General features: G+C 47.1%; 1 protein-coding gene across 4 annotated transcripts in view; it reads left to right on the forward strand.

Moving 5' to 3' along the window:
• ADAMTS9 (ADAM metallopeptidase with thrombospondin type 1 motif 9) overlaps positions 1–15,586 on the forward strand; it is a 76,892-nt gene that overhangs the window by 30,571 nt on the left and 30,735 nt on the right. For all 4 annotated transcript variants that reach the window (XM_039388356.1, XM_039388357.1, XM_039388359.1 and 1 more), the window contains exons 13-27: positions 842–1,023; positions 1,128–1,264; positions 2,329–2,446; positions 2,709–2,804; positions 5,407–5,573; positions 5,682–5,811; positions 6,379–6,505; positions 8,136–8,346; positions 9,105–9,269; positions 10,378–10,542; positions 11,414–11,533; positions 13,321–13,425; positions 13,571–13,738; positions 13,932–14,216; positions 14,868–15,029. In XM_039388356.1, coding sequence (XP_039244290.1) covers positions 842–1,023; positions 1,128–1,264; positions 2,329–2,446; positions 2,709–2,804; positions 5,407–5,573; positions 5,682–5,811; positions 6,379–6,505; positions 8,136–8,346; positions 9,105–9,269; positions 10,378–10,542; positions 11,414–11,533; positions 13,321–13,425; positions 13,571–13,738; positions 13,932–14,216; positions 14,868–15,029 — 2,338 coding nt within the window. The remainder of the gene's footprint in view (positions 1–841; positions 1,024–1,127; positions 1,265–2,328; positions 2,447–2,708; positions 2,805–5,406; positions 5,574–5,681; positions 5,812–6,378; positions 6,506–8,135; positions 8,347–9,104; positions 9,270–10,377; positions 10,543–11,413; positions 11,534–13,320; positions 13,426–13,570; positions 13,739–13,931; positions 14,217–14,867; positions 15,030–15,586) is intronic.

The raw sequence follows: 15,586 nt of genomic DNA on the forward strand, positions 1-15,586 counted from the left end.
GTTATTTTGATGTGCGGCTCACTCCTGCACCACTGCTGACAGCAGCTGGAATGGTAGAGGCTTTTTCAGTCCCCAGAGTGATCTGTTTTCTGGCAAAGGCTCCGTCTACATATGAGGACAAAAATAGTTTTATGACTACAGCCCTGAATCTGGGAGTCAGGAAATTCAAAATGACAGTTTCTCCTAGGCTTATCCACTGGCTTTTATGTGGCTTGGATGGTATCTCTCTCCCCAGTTTATACCACTGTCATCCTGCTATAAAATGGAGGTAAAGTATTTATTGGCCATGTTTGGTGCTTTCTGGAATACATGGAGATAAAATTGTTTTGAAGTGTCCAACATTACCATTTCGAACATTTGGGGCTAGAAATCCTGAAGGACTAAGTGCTGCCTGGCCTTTCAGCCTCTGCAGGGAAGGAAGCCCTTTCTTCTTTCTCATGTGGTAGTTAGTTATTTGCAAACCACTAGATCAGATGCAAACTGAGCCATCAAATTCATAGGACCGAAGGGGTTGTGGAAGTATGGTGCTGGACAGAATCCCTTGGTGTGACAATAAATCCTCAGATGAGGAGGAAGATGTTGCTCTTCATCTCTAGCTTCTCTCACTATGTTGTCATTCAGCAGAAAGCAATTACTCCCTTTTTCATCCCTTTTTAGCATCACATATACGACCTCTTTTTGTTAGACACCTGCATAACATTTCCTGCTTGTCAGTCTAGGCTAATAATTAAAGGTATGCACTGAGACAGAGCCCACAAAATGGTGTTGCAAATCCTGACTGTGTTGAGCAGGTGCAGAACTGCAATTTCATCTCATGTCTAGCCTGATCTTGTCTCTGCAGGCCCAAAAATGGTGGGAAATACTGTGTGGGTCGCCGCATGAAGTTTAAATCCTGCAACACCGAACCATGCTCAAAGCTGAAGAAGGATTTCCGGGATGAGCAGTGTGCTGACTTCGACGGGAAGCACTTTAACATCAACGGGCTGCCCACGAACGTGCGCTGGGTTCCCAAATACAGCGGCAGTAAGTGGCCGGGGTGGGGATACAGATCCTGCCTCCTGCATCGCCACCTCGGGGTGATGACGTTCAGATAACATGCCTCTGGTTTTCCTCCTTCCCACGCCCAGTCTTGATGAAGGACCGGTGCAAGTTGTTCTGCCGGGTGGCGGGAAACACGGCGTATTACCAGCTGCGGGACCGCGTCATCGACGGGACGCCCTGCGGCCCCGACACCAACGACATCTGCGTGCAGGGCCTCTGCCGGGTAATTATCTCCCACCCTCTTCAGCAAAGGGGGAATTGCAGTTTTGCATGGCAGGGTGGCACTTCTGCACTGTGCTCCACGCAGTTCTTGGCGTGTCCTCTTTACCCGTGGGCTGCCAACATTATCACCAGGCTCTGCCAGCCCCAGCTGGTCTGAAACTTGTGCCAACCACCAGATTTGCAGAAGAGCCACACGTGGAATTATTTAGGTTGGAAAAGACCTCTAAGTCATCATCAAGCCCAACCATTAACACAGCACTGCCAAGTCCACCACTAAAACATGTCCCTATATGTCACATCCACACATCTTTTAAATACCTCAAGGGATGGTGACTCCACCACAGCTCTGGGCAGCCTGTTCCAATGTTTGACACCTCTTGGTGAAGAATTGTTTCCTACTATCCAATCTAAACCTTCCCTGGTGCAACATGAGGCTATTTCCTGTTGCTTGTTACCTGGGAGAAGAGACCGACCCCCACCTGACTACAACCTCCTTTCAGGGAGTTGTAGAGAGCGATGAGGTCTCCCCTTGAGCCTCCTTTTCTGCAGGCTGAGCTCCCCCAGCTCGCTCAGCTGCACTTCATCAGACATGTACTCTAGACCATTCACCAGCTCTTCTTGGGACACACTCAAGTGGAGGTTGTTTACACATCTGCCCTAGGTTAGTGAGGGCTGTGGGGGTCTGAGCGTAAATCCAAATGATGGTTTCTTCTGTGCTCTGCCACAGTTCCTCCTGTTCAGGCCCCAGAGCCCTTTACATTTCCATCACAATTATTTTTCACACTTTTCTCTATGTGAACAATTGATGCAAGAATTTTTCTCTAGTGAAGGCATTGCCTGGTGCAAACAGCAGTTCTGATCCTTGCTTTTCGAAAAAGCCTTTTATTGGAAAACCTTGTGGGATGGCCACACTGTAAATCAGTGGAAAAATGTGGAGAAGCAAAACAATTTGTCTCATGGCAGCCTTTTGCATACACAGCTTTTGTGTGCCTTAATTAGGAGGTTTGTAAATGCTGTTCTAGTCTGTATTTGCTCAAACTAGTTTTTTCAATTTTTCTCTTAAAGCAAGCTGGATGCGATCATGTGCTGAATTCAAAAGCAAGAAGAGATAAATGTGGTGTTTGTGGTGGAGATAATTCTTCATGTAAAACGGTTGCAGGCACATTTAACACGGTGCATTATGGTAAGAATCTGTTGCTAAAAACTTTATAGTGAAAAATGTGGGTCCATAAAAGCCATTACCACACTTAATCTACAAAAACATTGATGTAAAACACAAAACCCTTCTAGCTATAGTATATTCCATTTTATAACTATTTATGCTATCCCTAAATGAAAAGTATCGGCTTGTGTAATGTGAGGTAATTTTGCTCATTTCCCTTCCCCCTAGAAAGCAAATGAAATGTCTGTGTTATGGCCTTGACTTTCTGTTAAATCTTTCCTAGGCTATAACGTTGTGGTTCGCATCCCAGCTGGTGCAACTAATATTGATGTGCGTCAGCACAGTTACTCAGGGAAACCAGAGGATGACAACTACCTGGGTGAGTTGTAGTCCTTATTTTGGTCCAGAAATCTGCTTTGTTGTCCGGTTGTGGTGATATCTCTACTGACTGCTCTTTGCTTGGGAGGATGAAGAATTCATTTAAGGAAAATGTTTTCTTGGCGAGAATTTATCTATGTCTGCCAAACATTCAGCCTTGTCTTCTTCCTTCTTTTCATGCATGCCATCCTAGATGCAAAGTTTGGGAGGTTCACAGATTATAAGAAATACCCCCTTAAGGTATGTGTAGGGCTGGGAAGGACTGTTGAGCCTGGACTGTGGATGGGAGTTGAGGCACAAAACTGTGAACCAAACAGGCTTCTGAGCTCTGCTGGAGTCTCCACACTGCGACTTTATCTCTGCTGTCACCATTCTTTGGCTGGAGAGTAAATATACCATGCCCTGAAAGATGTGTGTAGAAACACATAGAGAAATTATTTTCTATTCTTCTGAGAATAATAATTCTGATGTCACTTAGACTGAGCCCTTGACAGTGATACATAACCATAAAGAAATACTCTGCACCAAAAATACTGGTTTTGATATAAACCAACCTTTAGATGTTGGACTCCCGTAGTCACTGTTTTCTTTAACCTGTGGGTATGCCTCTAGAGGCAGATGAGTGTGCTTGTGGTGCTCTGTTAGACCGCTCTGTTGCACACACATATACTTTAGCATGGGCTTGAGTCTCTCTTCCACTATGCTGATCAGTAATTCACCCCATAGTTCTGTTTGGGCTCAATAGCAGAGGTAACACAAATGCACATTACAACTGATGTTGCACCTGCCAGTTGAAGGCTGGTTTTGCCATTAAGTCCTGTTTGGGGTCTCTCAGAGTCTCTGGTTCTCCTCTTTTACATGCCCTGTGCCTGGCACCACCAGCTGTGCTCCAATAGCACAGGGTCCTGTATTTACATCTGTGAACAGGGCACTTCATCTTGTTTTATCTTGCAAAATTCCTGTAACTGGGAATGTTAAAAACATGACGAGGCTGGTGGTCCCCATCAAAGGTAAGAGGACTCACTTGAGGAGCAAGTAGAGGAGACTACCATGTACCAAAGGGAAATAATGCTGACAGCTTTGGCTGTTGCTCTGAAATACTATCCTGTTGCTGGACCCTTTATTGAGACAAAAAGCTAAGTGGGTGTTCCCTGTCCCCATTCCCAGGAGGGCGCCGTGCAGGGCTCTCTGTGCATTTGCAGCTGTGTCACATAATTTTTGCACATTCACATCAGTGAAATGAGATGGTGCAGCATGACTGCACATCAGCACTAAAAAAACATACTGTGGTGTAATTGTTTTCCCTCTTGTGGAAGGGAGTTAAGTTTTATTATTCCTCTTTCCTGGAAAAAGCAATCCTCCCCATGTTGTGCCTGTTAAAACTGGTTCATCCCAGAAGGAACCCCAAACTTCCCAGCTCTTCTTGGAGGGCCTTTAATCTTCTTGGGAAGCAATGAAGTCAAATCTTCTTTAATGTTGCTTTAATATTGCTGGGAAAGCATCTCTTCACATTAGGCCTGACTAGAAGCAAATGAGAAGTGTGCATGTGTCCACTTATTTTGCAGCTCACTGAGTGTGAAATCTTAGGCCCTTGGTACTGTGAACCTTGTAGTTGCTTAACAATTTAGGAGGAATTTGATGTTGTCATCAAGTCCAAGACATGTACCTACTGTTGTAGGAGATACAGTAAACAGGAAGGAGTCCTTTAGTGAGTTTTACTACTGCCTAATAACATTAAAGCCTCCAAAGTGTGGGATTTGGTTGAGTATAGCCTCTGCTTTGTGAGTTTTTCTCCATCTACGTCTGTTTGCTATAGAGCAGTGTTTTACTTCATTATCTCTCCTCATTCGATGGAAAAACCTTGCCTTTGGTGTTTTGGTGTTAAGTTTGGATTTTTCAGTACAGGGGCTTTGTAGTAACGTAGCTGTGATGGGTGAAATGGTGGGGAAACTAACTTAGGAAATTAGCTACATAATCGCATTAGTGTGAAGTTGTGCAGCAGACTGCTGTTTTCAGGAAACTGTTCCTTTTATAAAGCATTTAGGCTTTAAGCCTTCAGTGCTTTCACATACCTTAAGATTTGGAATAATAAAAAGTATGGGGGGAGGAGGGAGATGGAGAGAGAGGGGGAGATACTGACCAAACTTCCTGAAATTATCTACTAGAAAATGATGTTTAGACAATTAGGGTACAAACATTTACCCTAAGAATACACCTGGAAACAACAGGGAAGCCATTCTATCCACATGGCTTATGAAAAGGTTTGGACAGGATTATTTTTGTGGTATATGAGGGGATACAGCCTGTGTGTGCTCCGTACAGCAGCCTTTTGGATATCTCTGCCCAGGGTTATGGGTGAACTGTTCAACAACAACTTCAGGCATTCAGCCTTCATTTTAATGAGGCTTTCCAGTGGAAAAAGGAGAAGGAACAATATCTGCAAAAGCTCTGCTGCTCTCTTTACATCCTTTCTGTTTGAGAGTGCTAGTGGGCTTTTCCTCCCAGCCCCAAAGGAAAGGAGCACTGAGAGCACATGACCCACGTTATTGTGTACGTATGAGTTAATTCTGCTTCTTTAGTTCTTGTTTTTTGCACCTATGCAGCCTTATCTAACAGTCAAGGAGACTTTATATTAAATGGAGACTTTGTCGTCAGTATGTTTAAAAGGGAAATCAAAGTTGGGAATGCTGTGATCGAATACAGTGGATCGGATAATACTGTTGAAAGGATTAATTCTACAGATCGGATTGAGCAAGAAATAACGCTCCAGGTGAAGTATATGTTGTGTGTATGGAAAAGTCTGCCCAGCATAATTGTGCTGAAAATAGTGGCCAGTGATTTCTGTTGGTTTACTCTGCTTCACTTTTCTTCCTCTCAGGTTTTATCAGTTGGCAATTTGTACAATCCTGATGTTCGTTACACATTTAATATCCCCATTGAGGACAAACCTCAGCAGTTTTACTGGAATGAGCATGGCCCATGGCAGTCCTGCAGTAAGCTCTGTCAAGGTGGGTGTTTGAGAAGGCTAAGTTTGGTCCTGGATTCATTTGGGATCTGGGCAGGGCTGAGATCCCTCTCTGTTTGATTTCTTTGAATTCCCACATTATGGGTGTGATCGTTTCACTGGGCTTCAGTAGTAGATAACACCTTACAAGGTGCTTATGGGTTTCAGAGCAGGGCACTTTACAGCCCCTCTGAGCAAGGTGAGCCTCACGACCTGGTTTGCAGATGAGGAAGCTGAAGCACAGAAAACATTACATGACATTTGCTAAGGCTGCAAAAGTCATCAGTGTCTGGTTTGGGGTCTGATATCCAATCATTGCCACCTGCCAGTGCCCACCCTGCTAAACACTCAGAGCCCATTCTCGCAGGGGGGGCTGCAGCTCTCTGCCTGTGTCCATCCCTTCTGCAATAAACCCCTTCTGCTCCGCTCAGTCATAACCCCCTCCTGTTTCTGAAAGAGATGGAAAAGCACATTTGAACATCTCTTAAATGCTACCATAAAAGGGGTAAAGAAATAACTGAATTGATCACTTTCCTGCATGGCAAACAATGTGATGGTTTTCTCTGTGCAGGAGAAAGAAAAAGGAAACCTGTGTGTAAGAGAGAGTCAGATCAGCTCACGGTGTCAGACCAGCGATGCGATCGAATTCCACAGCCTGATCCCACCACTGAGCCTTGTAACACTGAATGTGAATTAAGGTGCACTCTGCTCAGCTGCGTATATACATTACATTGTGTATTTATTGTTTACTCTTTCCTTTCACCTCTCACCACAATTCCTTTTCTCACCAGCCTGCATTAGATTTTAAAAAAGAAAAGGATTAGTAGTTGCCTCTTTGTCAACCAAGAGGGAACCAGCAGTGTTTTGAAAGGCACAGTTGTACATTTTCACATTTCTCTTGTTGCATTAAATTAGGACTAACTATAACAAAAATGCTCCTAATGTTGAAAAATCTCCCTGTGCAATACAGTGCCTGAAATCTGCATCTGCCTCTGTCAGAAATGCTCAGCACCATCCTACAAACAGCCTGCAAAGATGGAAAAACATATACTTAAAGCAAAGAAGTAACTAATATTTGAATTTATCATCGTTTATTTAAAGCAAAGAATAGGCTTTAGTGTAGAGTGGGTTTGTGGCTGTCCCCAGACAATTCCTGGCGTGCTGGAATTGATGGAGCACAGCCTAAATCATCACAACCCATTTTCCTTTAAAAAGCAATCTGTTTTCCTTTCTGGGGCTTAAATATGGTGGCATTAAGCGGCTGCTGGTGAAGCAATTCAGATGGCCGAGTTCCCGAGGGGTTTCTCTGGCTCTGTTAAACCGGGGCCGTGCAGGGGCTGTGTAGGGTCGGGTTGTCGCGGTAACAGCTGTTGCCATTGCAACAGGTTGGAAACTTGAGAAGGGCAAACGCAGGAGTCTGAAAAGCAGGCAGGGATGTGAGGCTCCCACCACTCAGGAACTATTGACTCCAAATCCCCTTGATCTTATTCTTCTCTGGGCTGTGCTCAAGTTTGCTCTCTTGGCTTGGGAGTGGGGCTCTGCACTCCCCGCACGGGCACTGGCAACAGCCCGGGGGTCTCCAGGTCCCCAAGGGGAAACCCCTGCCAGGTTTGAGGGGCAATGGGCTCCTATTGGCTTCAGGGTCTCCAGCACCTCCCTGGATCAGGCCTCATGTCCAGCATCTTTTGCAAGGGCTGGGCTGATAGGAAGCAGGGGTGTATCCCCAGGTGGGTCCTTGAGGGCCACCAGCACCAATCCTTGTTGTCCATCCTAGGAAGGAGGCAGCAGAGTGGAAATCTGTCTGTTGAGAGGGAACACCTCTAATTCCCACTGACACCACTGGGGCTCAAGTGTCTTGTAGCAAGTCATTTGCTTGTCCTTTGGAGAGCTGAGACTGTTTTGCAGGTGTCCTGCCATGTGGAACACAATTCGAGCCTCTGCAGGTCATTTTCTGATGCTGTATTTTCCAACTTTTAGTTTTAGAGGCTGAGGTGGCACTCCTGCAGAGGAATGTGGGGTGCAAAGCATTCAAAGCACTGCTCCTTGCTTGGCCACAGATTCCCCTCACCACTTTGGCTGGTCCCACAGGGTCGCAGTGTGACTCCACTGTCTGCAAGAGGGACCTGGCGACAGCTCCTTCCCTTCAAGGAGCAATGCCAGGATTAATTGCCTCTGATTTTTGGAAGTCACAAAGCATTGGGAAGTGTTACAAAAAGCCAGAACTTCCAGTTCAAGAGCATATATTCCCTATTTATGTCAAACACCCTCGAGCACGTCACCTGCAGAGCGCTGGAACCCCGCAGCTGATGTTTGCTCTCCTCGGCGCAGGTGGCACATCGCGAGGAAGAGCGAGTGCACAGCACAGTGCGGGCTGGGCTACCGCATCCTGGAGATCTACTGCTCCAAGTACAGCAGGCTGGAGGGCAAGATAGAGAAGGTGGATGACCGCTTCTGCAGCAGCCAGCCCAAGCCCAGCACCAGGGAGAAGTGCACTGGAGACTGTAACGTGGGAGGGTGGCGGTACTCGGCCTGGACAGAGGTAAGGGAAGCTCATCGCACGGCAAACACTGTCTCCCCCTTGCACAGGGGTACGTCGGGCTGTTTAGGTTGCAAACAGCACATATGTAAAAGTTGGCCACAAAAGTTGGCCATGATTCTTCTTTGACTGCTTTTTCTGGAGGACACTGTAGTCTAAATCAGCCTGGTACTCCTTATTTTCCCCTGCAATTAATTTATGCTTTTAAGCATCCCAAAGTCCTCATTACACTAAGCTCTGCTAGCTGTCTTCTCCCATCAAAGCCATCACCACTGCCAGGAGCTGCTGAGGACGCGTTGCCATCAGCAGAGGACTTCTGAAATTTGTTTCCTTAACACATTTTAGTTTTCGCTTGAACAAGAAAATTCCTGAATGCAGGCCTGGCACTGAGATATTGACGAGCCTGGGGCTTTCCAGGGAGGGCATAGTGAAGGGGGGCTGGCTGGTCAGACGGAGTTAATCTCTCCTAAAATGAGAACGAGCAGCAGCTATTTAGGAGAACTGAAAGGCAACACTTGTAAAAGTAATAATGGGGTTATAACCTGAAATAAATTTGTGAAATGCATTGCCGTGACATTTTATTAAGCTTTAGCAAGATTGGCTTTTTAAAGGAATACATAAAGTAAAAACCTGTTACTTAAAGTTCAAATTGTTCTTCCGGAGGTTTTCTGCAGTCACTCTGCAGTCCTGGCTGTGAGGAGGGAGAAAGGCAACAGCAGTAGAGTGGCAGAAAATACTTAGTCGTTGTCTGTCCTTCGCAGTGCTCCAAGAGCTGCGGCGGGGGCACGCGGCGGCGCCGAGCCATGTGCGTGAACACCTACAACGACGTCCTGGACGACAGCAAGTGCAGCCAGCAGGAGAAGCTGACGGTGCAGCGGTGCAGCGACTTCTCCTGCCCCCAGTGGAAAACTGGAGACTGGTCCGAGGTGGGTGCCGGTCCTCCACCCTGAGGGGCTGCAGAGATATCAAAGGGATATCTCTGTCCGCGCTCGTCCCCTGTGATTTGTTTGTGCCTCTTGCAGAAGGTCTCTCTGAGCCTGTGCACAGTGAGGCTTCAGACAGGCAGCAAAGTTACTGGCCTTGTTGCCACTGGTCAAGTGGCCACTTGCCTCCCTGCAAAGCTACCAGGGGGTTAATTCCTCTCCAATCCTGCAGTAATTTCTCCCTAGTTTTTCCACAGTTCCTCTATAACATTGGGAAGAAAAATACCTTCTGCCCTCGTTTTCCCTTGAGATTGTCCTCAAAAGCCCTGGCAGCTCTGGCTGTCACTGGAGGGCAGGATTTCACCCTACTGATGTCTTGCTCAGCCTCTCCCTGCTGTTTGTTGCCTCTTCTGCTGCTGCTGGTGTCCTTTGCAATGCAACAAAACTGTATCTTGATAGGCATTTTCCTGCAGCAGGACTGGGGATGCTGGAGAACAGTCTTCAAAGGCTGCTTGTCACCTTTGTGGCCAAATTGCTCTTGTTTCTGTGAATTGTATTCTTTTAGGACATAATGAAACCAATTAAGTGGAACAGGGATTGTTCTCTGCAAAACATCTGTCTCCTGAGTCAAGCTGCTGGCAGGCCAAGCCACTCCAGGGCAGTAGAAGAGGCTGTTGCAGCCCGCAGAAGTCAAGACCCTTAACATACACACCCAGAGCTGAGCAAGTTTTTCAGAAGCCTTTGTCACCCCACTGTGCACAGCTAAAACCCCACAGGACAGTGCTGTGCCTTTGCCCTGTGTCTCACAGCTGCTGGAAGACAAGTCTTTGTGGGCTCACTCTGCCCGTGCTGAGGGGTCTCAGCCTGGCTGTGCTCCATGCTCCAGCGTCTGCTCCAGACCAGCTCCTCAGAGCAATCCTCTCTCATTGCAAGACACTTGCCTGTCTTCCAGGACGTTGTTACTGTTAGCTAAAGAATTGCCTCTTAGCACCACTTCTTTTTTAAGCAGTGGTTGCAGTGGGTCTCCAGGTTTATTTTTCAGTGCCAGGGCAGGTGCTGAGCTGGCTGCGCATCCCCGGCACCACCTGAGCTTGCACTTTTCTCCTTGCAGTGTTTGGTCACCTGTGGAAAAGGGCACAAGCACCGCCAGACCTGGTGCCAGTTTGGAGAAGATCGATTAAATGACAGGTTTTGCGATCCCGAGACGAAGCCGGAGTCGGTGCAGACGTGCCAGCAGCAGGAGTGTGCATCGTGGCAAGTGGGGCCGTGGGGCCAGGTACTGCAGAGCCCCGTGGGGCTCCGAGCCAGTGGGACCTGGGCGAGGGTGGCTGAGGCTGGGCGCTGCCCTTTCATCCAAATTCAGCAGCATAACTGTGCTAATTGATTTGCACACCAAAGCAGCCCTCTGGTCGCTTGGGTTCAGCGGATAGGCAGCAATAACAGTACCTGCCCTTTGTGCTAAATTTAATCTCTGTCATACTAAATTGGCTGTGATTTTCAAAAAAGGGGTTTCCAAGGTTACGCTCCTAAATCCATATTTAGGCATATAAATACATGGCCTAATTTTCACAGAAAAGCTGCCCCCATTGAATAACTTTTGTTGCTTTTAATGTTTTCCAGTTTCTGGGTTGGTGAGGGGGTTTTTTCTGTTAAAATACAAGTTGCTCATTTCTCCCAGAGTGTTCTGGCATCTGCTTTTCCACGAAGCTGTTAGCTCTTGACTTAAAAAAACAGCAGCAAACCCAGACCAGTTGTCCCAGTCAGACATATTTCCCATCAGCAAAATTATTCATTAGCTGCTCGTGCTACCATGGGGCTGAACAACCAGTTTTAAAGAAGGATATCATGCAGGTTCTACCCCAGACTCTGATTCTAATGTGTGCAGCAAAGTAAATCATTTCAATGCTCACACCTTCATTCCCAAGGAAGCAAGTGAAGCGTGTGAGGCACTGGTGGGCGCAGTGAGTTAAAACTTTGACCTAATTTAAAGCTGAAATGCATGAAGTGGAGAGAAACCAGAAAGGAAGCTGTGTTTTATTTTTGCTGCTCTTGCTGCGTGCCTAAATACAGACTGGACTGATTAATACTTTCTAACTGAAGCAGCTACTCAGACCCAGCACTTTTTTCTCCCGTCTCTCCTCTCCCAGTGCACAGTGACTTGTGGCCAAGGCTACCAGATGAGAGCAGTGAAGTGTGTTGTGGGCACCTACGTGTCAGTGGTGGATGATAATGAGTGTAACGCTGCAACCAGGCCAACAGATACCCAGGTAAATCCTGCTGCCCTGTCTCCATCTTTTGCCAGCATGCATATGGAGGCATCCAGGCTGTAGCATCAGGGGACACCTTTCTGCAGCAAAGCCTTGCCTTGAACACCAGCCCATGCAGGACAGTGCTTTGGTCTGCTGCATGGCTGTTGGAAAGGTGTAGCACAGCACCCTGCTTTGGTAGAAGTGGGGCAGAGAAGCCATAATCAAGGATTTCCCATCCAGACTCTCTCCATGTGTGCCTGAGCTTACACTTCGAAGCACCAAATTGCCAAAAAGGCAATGGACAACTTGTTATGAGGGCATCAGGACTTCATGGGGTGAAGATTAATTACCTTTGCTTATGGTTTATGTCCACGGAGCTCTAGCCATAGGATGGGATGTGAGAGGGGCCGTTCAGATGCAGAGCTAAAGCTGGTCTCTAGGAGCTCACGAGCCAAAGAAGCCACAGTGGATATATGGGAAAACAACCAGAGACCATAAGGTTGAGTCAGTATTCACTGGCCTCTCAGACACAGCAGACACCTCCTTTGACTTGCATGGAGTTGAGGATGCCTGGCTGCAGTCTGGGCTCACGTGGCTGCAGCATTTTTGCTGTGTGATACAAATGATGGTGAGGGGATATAATTTCTTGCCTGCTGCGTGTGACATGGTAGTGTTTGTGGCAGCTACAATTCCAGGGACATCCTCCCTGGCTAGATAAATTGAGAAATGTTGTACAAGTTGCAAATTTGCTGAAGAGGCTTTCCATGCTGTGTACTTGGAAGCAAACATATGAATTCCCCTTTCAAGCAGAGGATGTGTCCAAGGTGTCTGAAGGAGTTGAATAAAACAGAACATTACCATCTGTCTGTCATAGGAGAGTCATAGTGCTGATGCCCTGCCCAGCTTCAGTCCTGCATGACCTCGCAGAGTTTAACTGAGGCCACAACATTTGGGAAAGGGCTGTTTTTCCCATGTATGGAGACCAATTGCACTACAGTGAAGGGGTAACAAACCCACTTGTCATCAGCCATCATTTGGCATGCATGTCTCCAGTGTCAGTGAAATCACAACCATCCAGAAATCATGTATGCCATTTGTCAGGAGCCGCGCTCTCCCTCGCGGGGACAATCAGTATTAATTTCCTTTTTGGCAAGGACTACTCATGGAGTAAAGTCATGGCTATTCATCATTTCTGTCGCCAGACCTCCCAGGAGGCCCAGACAGGACCAGAGCCCTCCTGTGAGGCGCTGTACCAAGACTGTGCAGAATGACATGCCTGTCCCCAAACCCTCACATGCTTGGTGTGTGGTGAAGATCAGCACATGGATATAGGCGGTCTGGTGGGCTGCAGGGAATCAAAGGGCTGCAATCAGCAGCATAACCTTTATTGTGTGGGCTGCAGGTCTTGTGCTGAAGGAAGGGAGCTTTGAAGGGAGATAAAGTTGCTGCTTTGCAGATGTGTGTTCATACCAGAACTCTTAATGAACTTTCATCTTTTGCCTCAAAAACATCTGGTTTTAATGCGTGGAGATGGCACATGGTTATGGGGATCCCTGATGTAGAATTCCTAATAAGTCAAAAGTCCACGGAGGGTTCTGCATATAAAGGCCTTGGGATGCTGATACTGAGTTTTGCTGATTCACCAAGAGGATGCAAGGAGGAAGCCTGCCTCCACACAGGCACGCAGGTCCCAGAGTTTCAAGATATTGCATGTTATTCATAATTACATTGAAGAGGAGGTGGTTTAAGCAAAACATCTGCAAATTCTTTATTTCCCAGTTTTCCCTCATTTATTTCCTGCACAGGACTGTGAAATAGCTGTATGTCCTCCCCATCCAAATAGTCCCGAAGCCAAGAGATCCATATCAGGCGTTCACAGGACACAGTGGAGATTTGGATCCTGGACACCGGTAAGCACGTGTCATAATACTTTCAGGATTATTTTACAGTAGACAATATGATATTTTTAAGTGTGTTTAAGCAACTTTTCATTCCAAAGTCCTTGCAATGTATATCAGGAAACTGCCTAGCAGAGTGCTTGTTGCTCTTCCCTAGTGCTCCGCAACATGTGGGAAGGGTACCCGGATGAGATACGTCAGCTGTCGGGATGACCAGGGCTCCGTGGCCGACGAGTCAGCTTGTTTCCACCTTCCAAAGCCATCAGCTACAGAAATGTGCACCGTGACACCATGTGGGCAGTGGAAAGCCTTGGAGTGGAGCTCTGTAAGCATCACGCTGTCTCTTGCAGGACAGCCTTATAGACCTCACTGCTGGAAATGTGCTTCATTAATCTGTCACACTTGCACTTTTATAAGTGAGGATATTAAGGTTTTCTGCTGATTGTTGTTAGCAATAGCTGTCTTTCTGGTTTTCAAAGCTGGAAATGTGATTGTCTCCTTTTCCCACTGTAACACAGTGCTCGGTGACTTGTGGTCAAGGTAAGGCAACGCGACAAGTGATCTGCATCAATTACAGTGACCAGCTGGTGGATAGGAGTGAGTGTGACCCAGACGACCTCCCTGCCACCGAGCAAGACTGCTCCATGTCTCCTTGTCATCCAAACAGCCATGACTACGGCAGGCCCATCCACCCTTTCCTCTATCCGGATCATCGCCTGAAAGTGCACCCGGGGGGCAGCCCAAACCGAAACCGTGCGCATATACCGGGAGGCAATCAGTGGAGGATTGGCCCCTGGGGTGCTGTAAGTGCCCTGGTTTTCTTACTGCTGGGTTTTGCTGTTTGGTTTTGGTTTTCTTTCTGGACTAGTCCAGTCTTTCCTTTTAGTCACCGTGCAGGGAAAAGAGGGACCCTTCTCCCGCTCTCTGCTCACAGAAGCAAGTGTTGCAGTAGCGCTCAGGCTTCACCTCTCAGCCTCTCACACCTCATATCTCCAAGACTCTCTAGGCAGAAAGCTGAAAGCATCATTTTCCGTGAGGCAAAGGCCAACCTCTGCTTCTTGGCCGTCTCCCGGGATGTTTACAGCTGTGCAGAGTTGTTGCCAAAGCACAGCGGAGCCTCAATGCCAGTTCGTCTCACTCCAACCAGTATGCAGTGCTTTAGCATGGAAGTCCCTAAAGGGAATTAAGGACAAATGGGATGTCAAACACTGCATTAAAGTCAGTGGGGATTACTCACCTGCTTAAAACTAGGCTGGTGTTTACTTTCTTTGCTTAGTCAGCACCTAAGTCATTGCGCTGCTATTAATAATAGCTGGGGTTTGAAGTTTAATAATGCCTGTTAGCTGTATTAAATTTCTAGCAGTGCATTCCCACGGTGCAAGGCACTGGGAAGGAGCTGGGAATGCACACTTATTCCTGGACTCAACGAAGCCATGGGCAATTGTGTCTTGCAGTGCTCTAGCACATGTGCGGGGGGGTTCCAGCGGCGGGTCGTGGTGTGCCAGGATGAAAACGGATACACTGCAAATAACTGCGATGAGAAAAGCAAACCCATGGAGCAGAGATCGTGCGAATCTGGCCCCTGTCCGCAGTGGGCTTATGGCAACTGGGGAGAGGTGAGTGCACCATCCATCCTGGGCTCCCAGCACAGGGGATGACTTTCATTAGCGGGCAGCTGAAAAATGGAAGAAGAGAGGGATATTGTGGTGACATTTATTAGAAAGATTGGAACTTGAAAGGCAGCCTCTGATAAATGAGTGAGCCCTAGCAACTGTTTGGTGTTGTTCTCCTTTCCATTTGTCATGGGAAAATTTTCCTCCCAAGCAAAAGCAAATTCTACAAAGATGGAGATTTTTTTTTTTTTAAGAGAAGCCTAGTTTAATATAAGGCCTCTTTTTGCAATAAAAACACTGCTCCCTTCTGAAAATTCATCTGAGATAAGCAATTGGAGATGTAAACATCCAGTATCTTGTTGGGTCTGGCAGGATCATGGTGGAGCAGCATGAACAGTTTCAGGAAGAGAGAAGCTGAAGCAGCTGATACCCCTTCTGAGTCTCACATGGCATTTGGGGGGGATTTGGCTGGAGTGGGTTCGTTGGGAACAGAAACAACCATTGGGCTTCTGAGGTGCTAATGCTTCGAGCAGCTGGTCAGCAGTATTTTTGCTGCCCTG

The sequence above is a fragment of the Pipra filicauda genome, unplaced genomic scaffold (assembly GCF_003945595.2).
Source record: "Pipra filicauda isolate LSUMZ 115617 unplaced genomic scaffold, ASM394559v2 scaffold63_size3267554_pilon, whole genome shotgun sequence".
NCBI lineage: Eukaryota > Metazoa > Chordata > Aves > Passeriformes > Pipridae > Pipra > Pipra filicauda.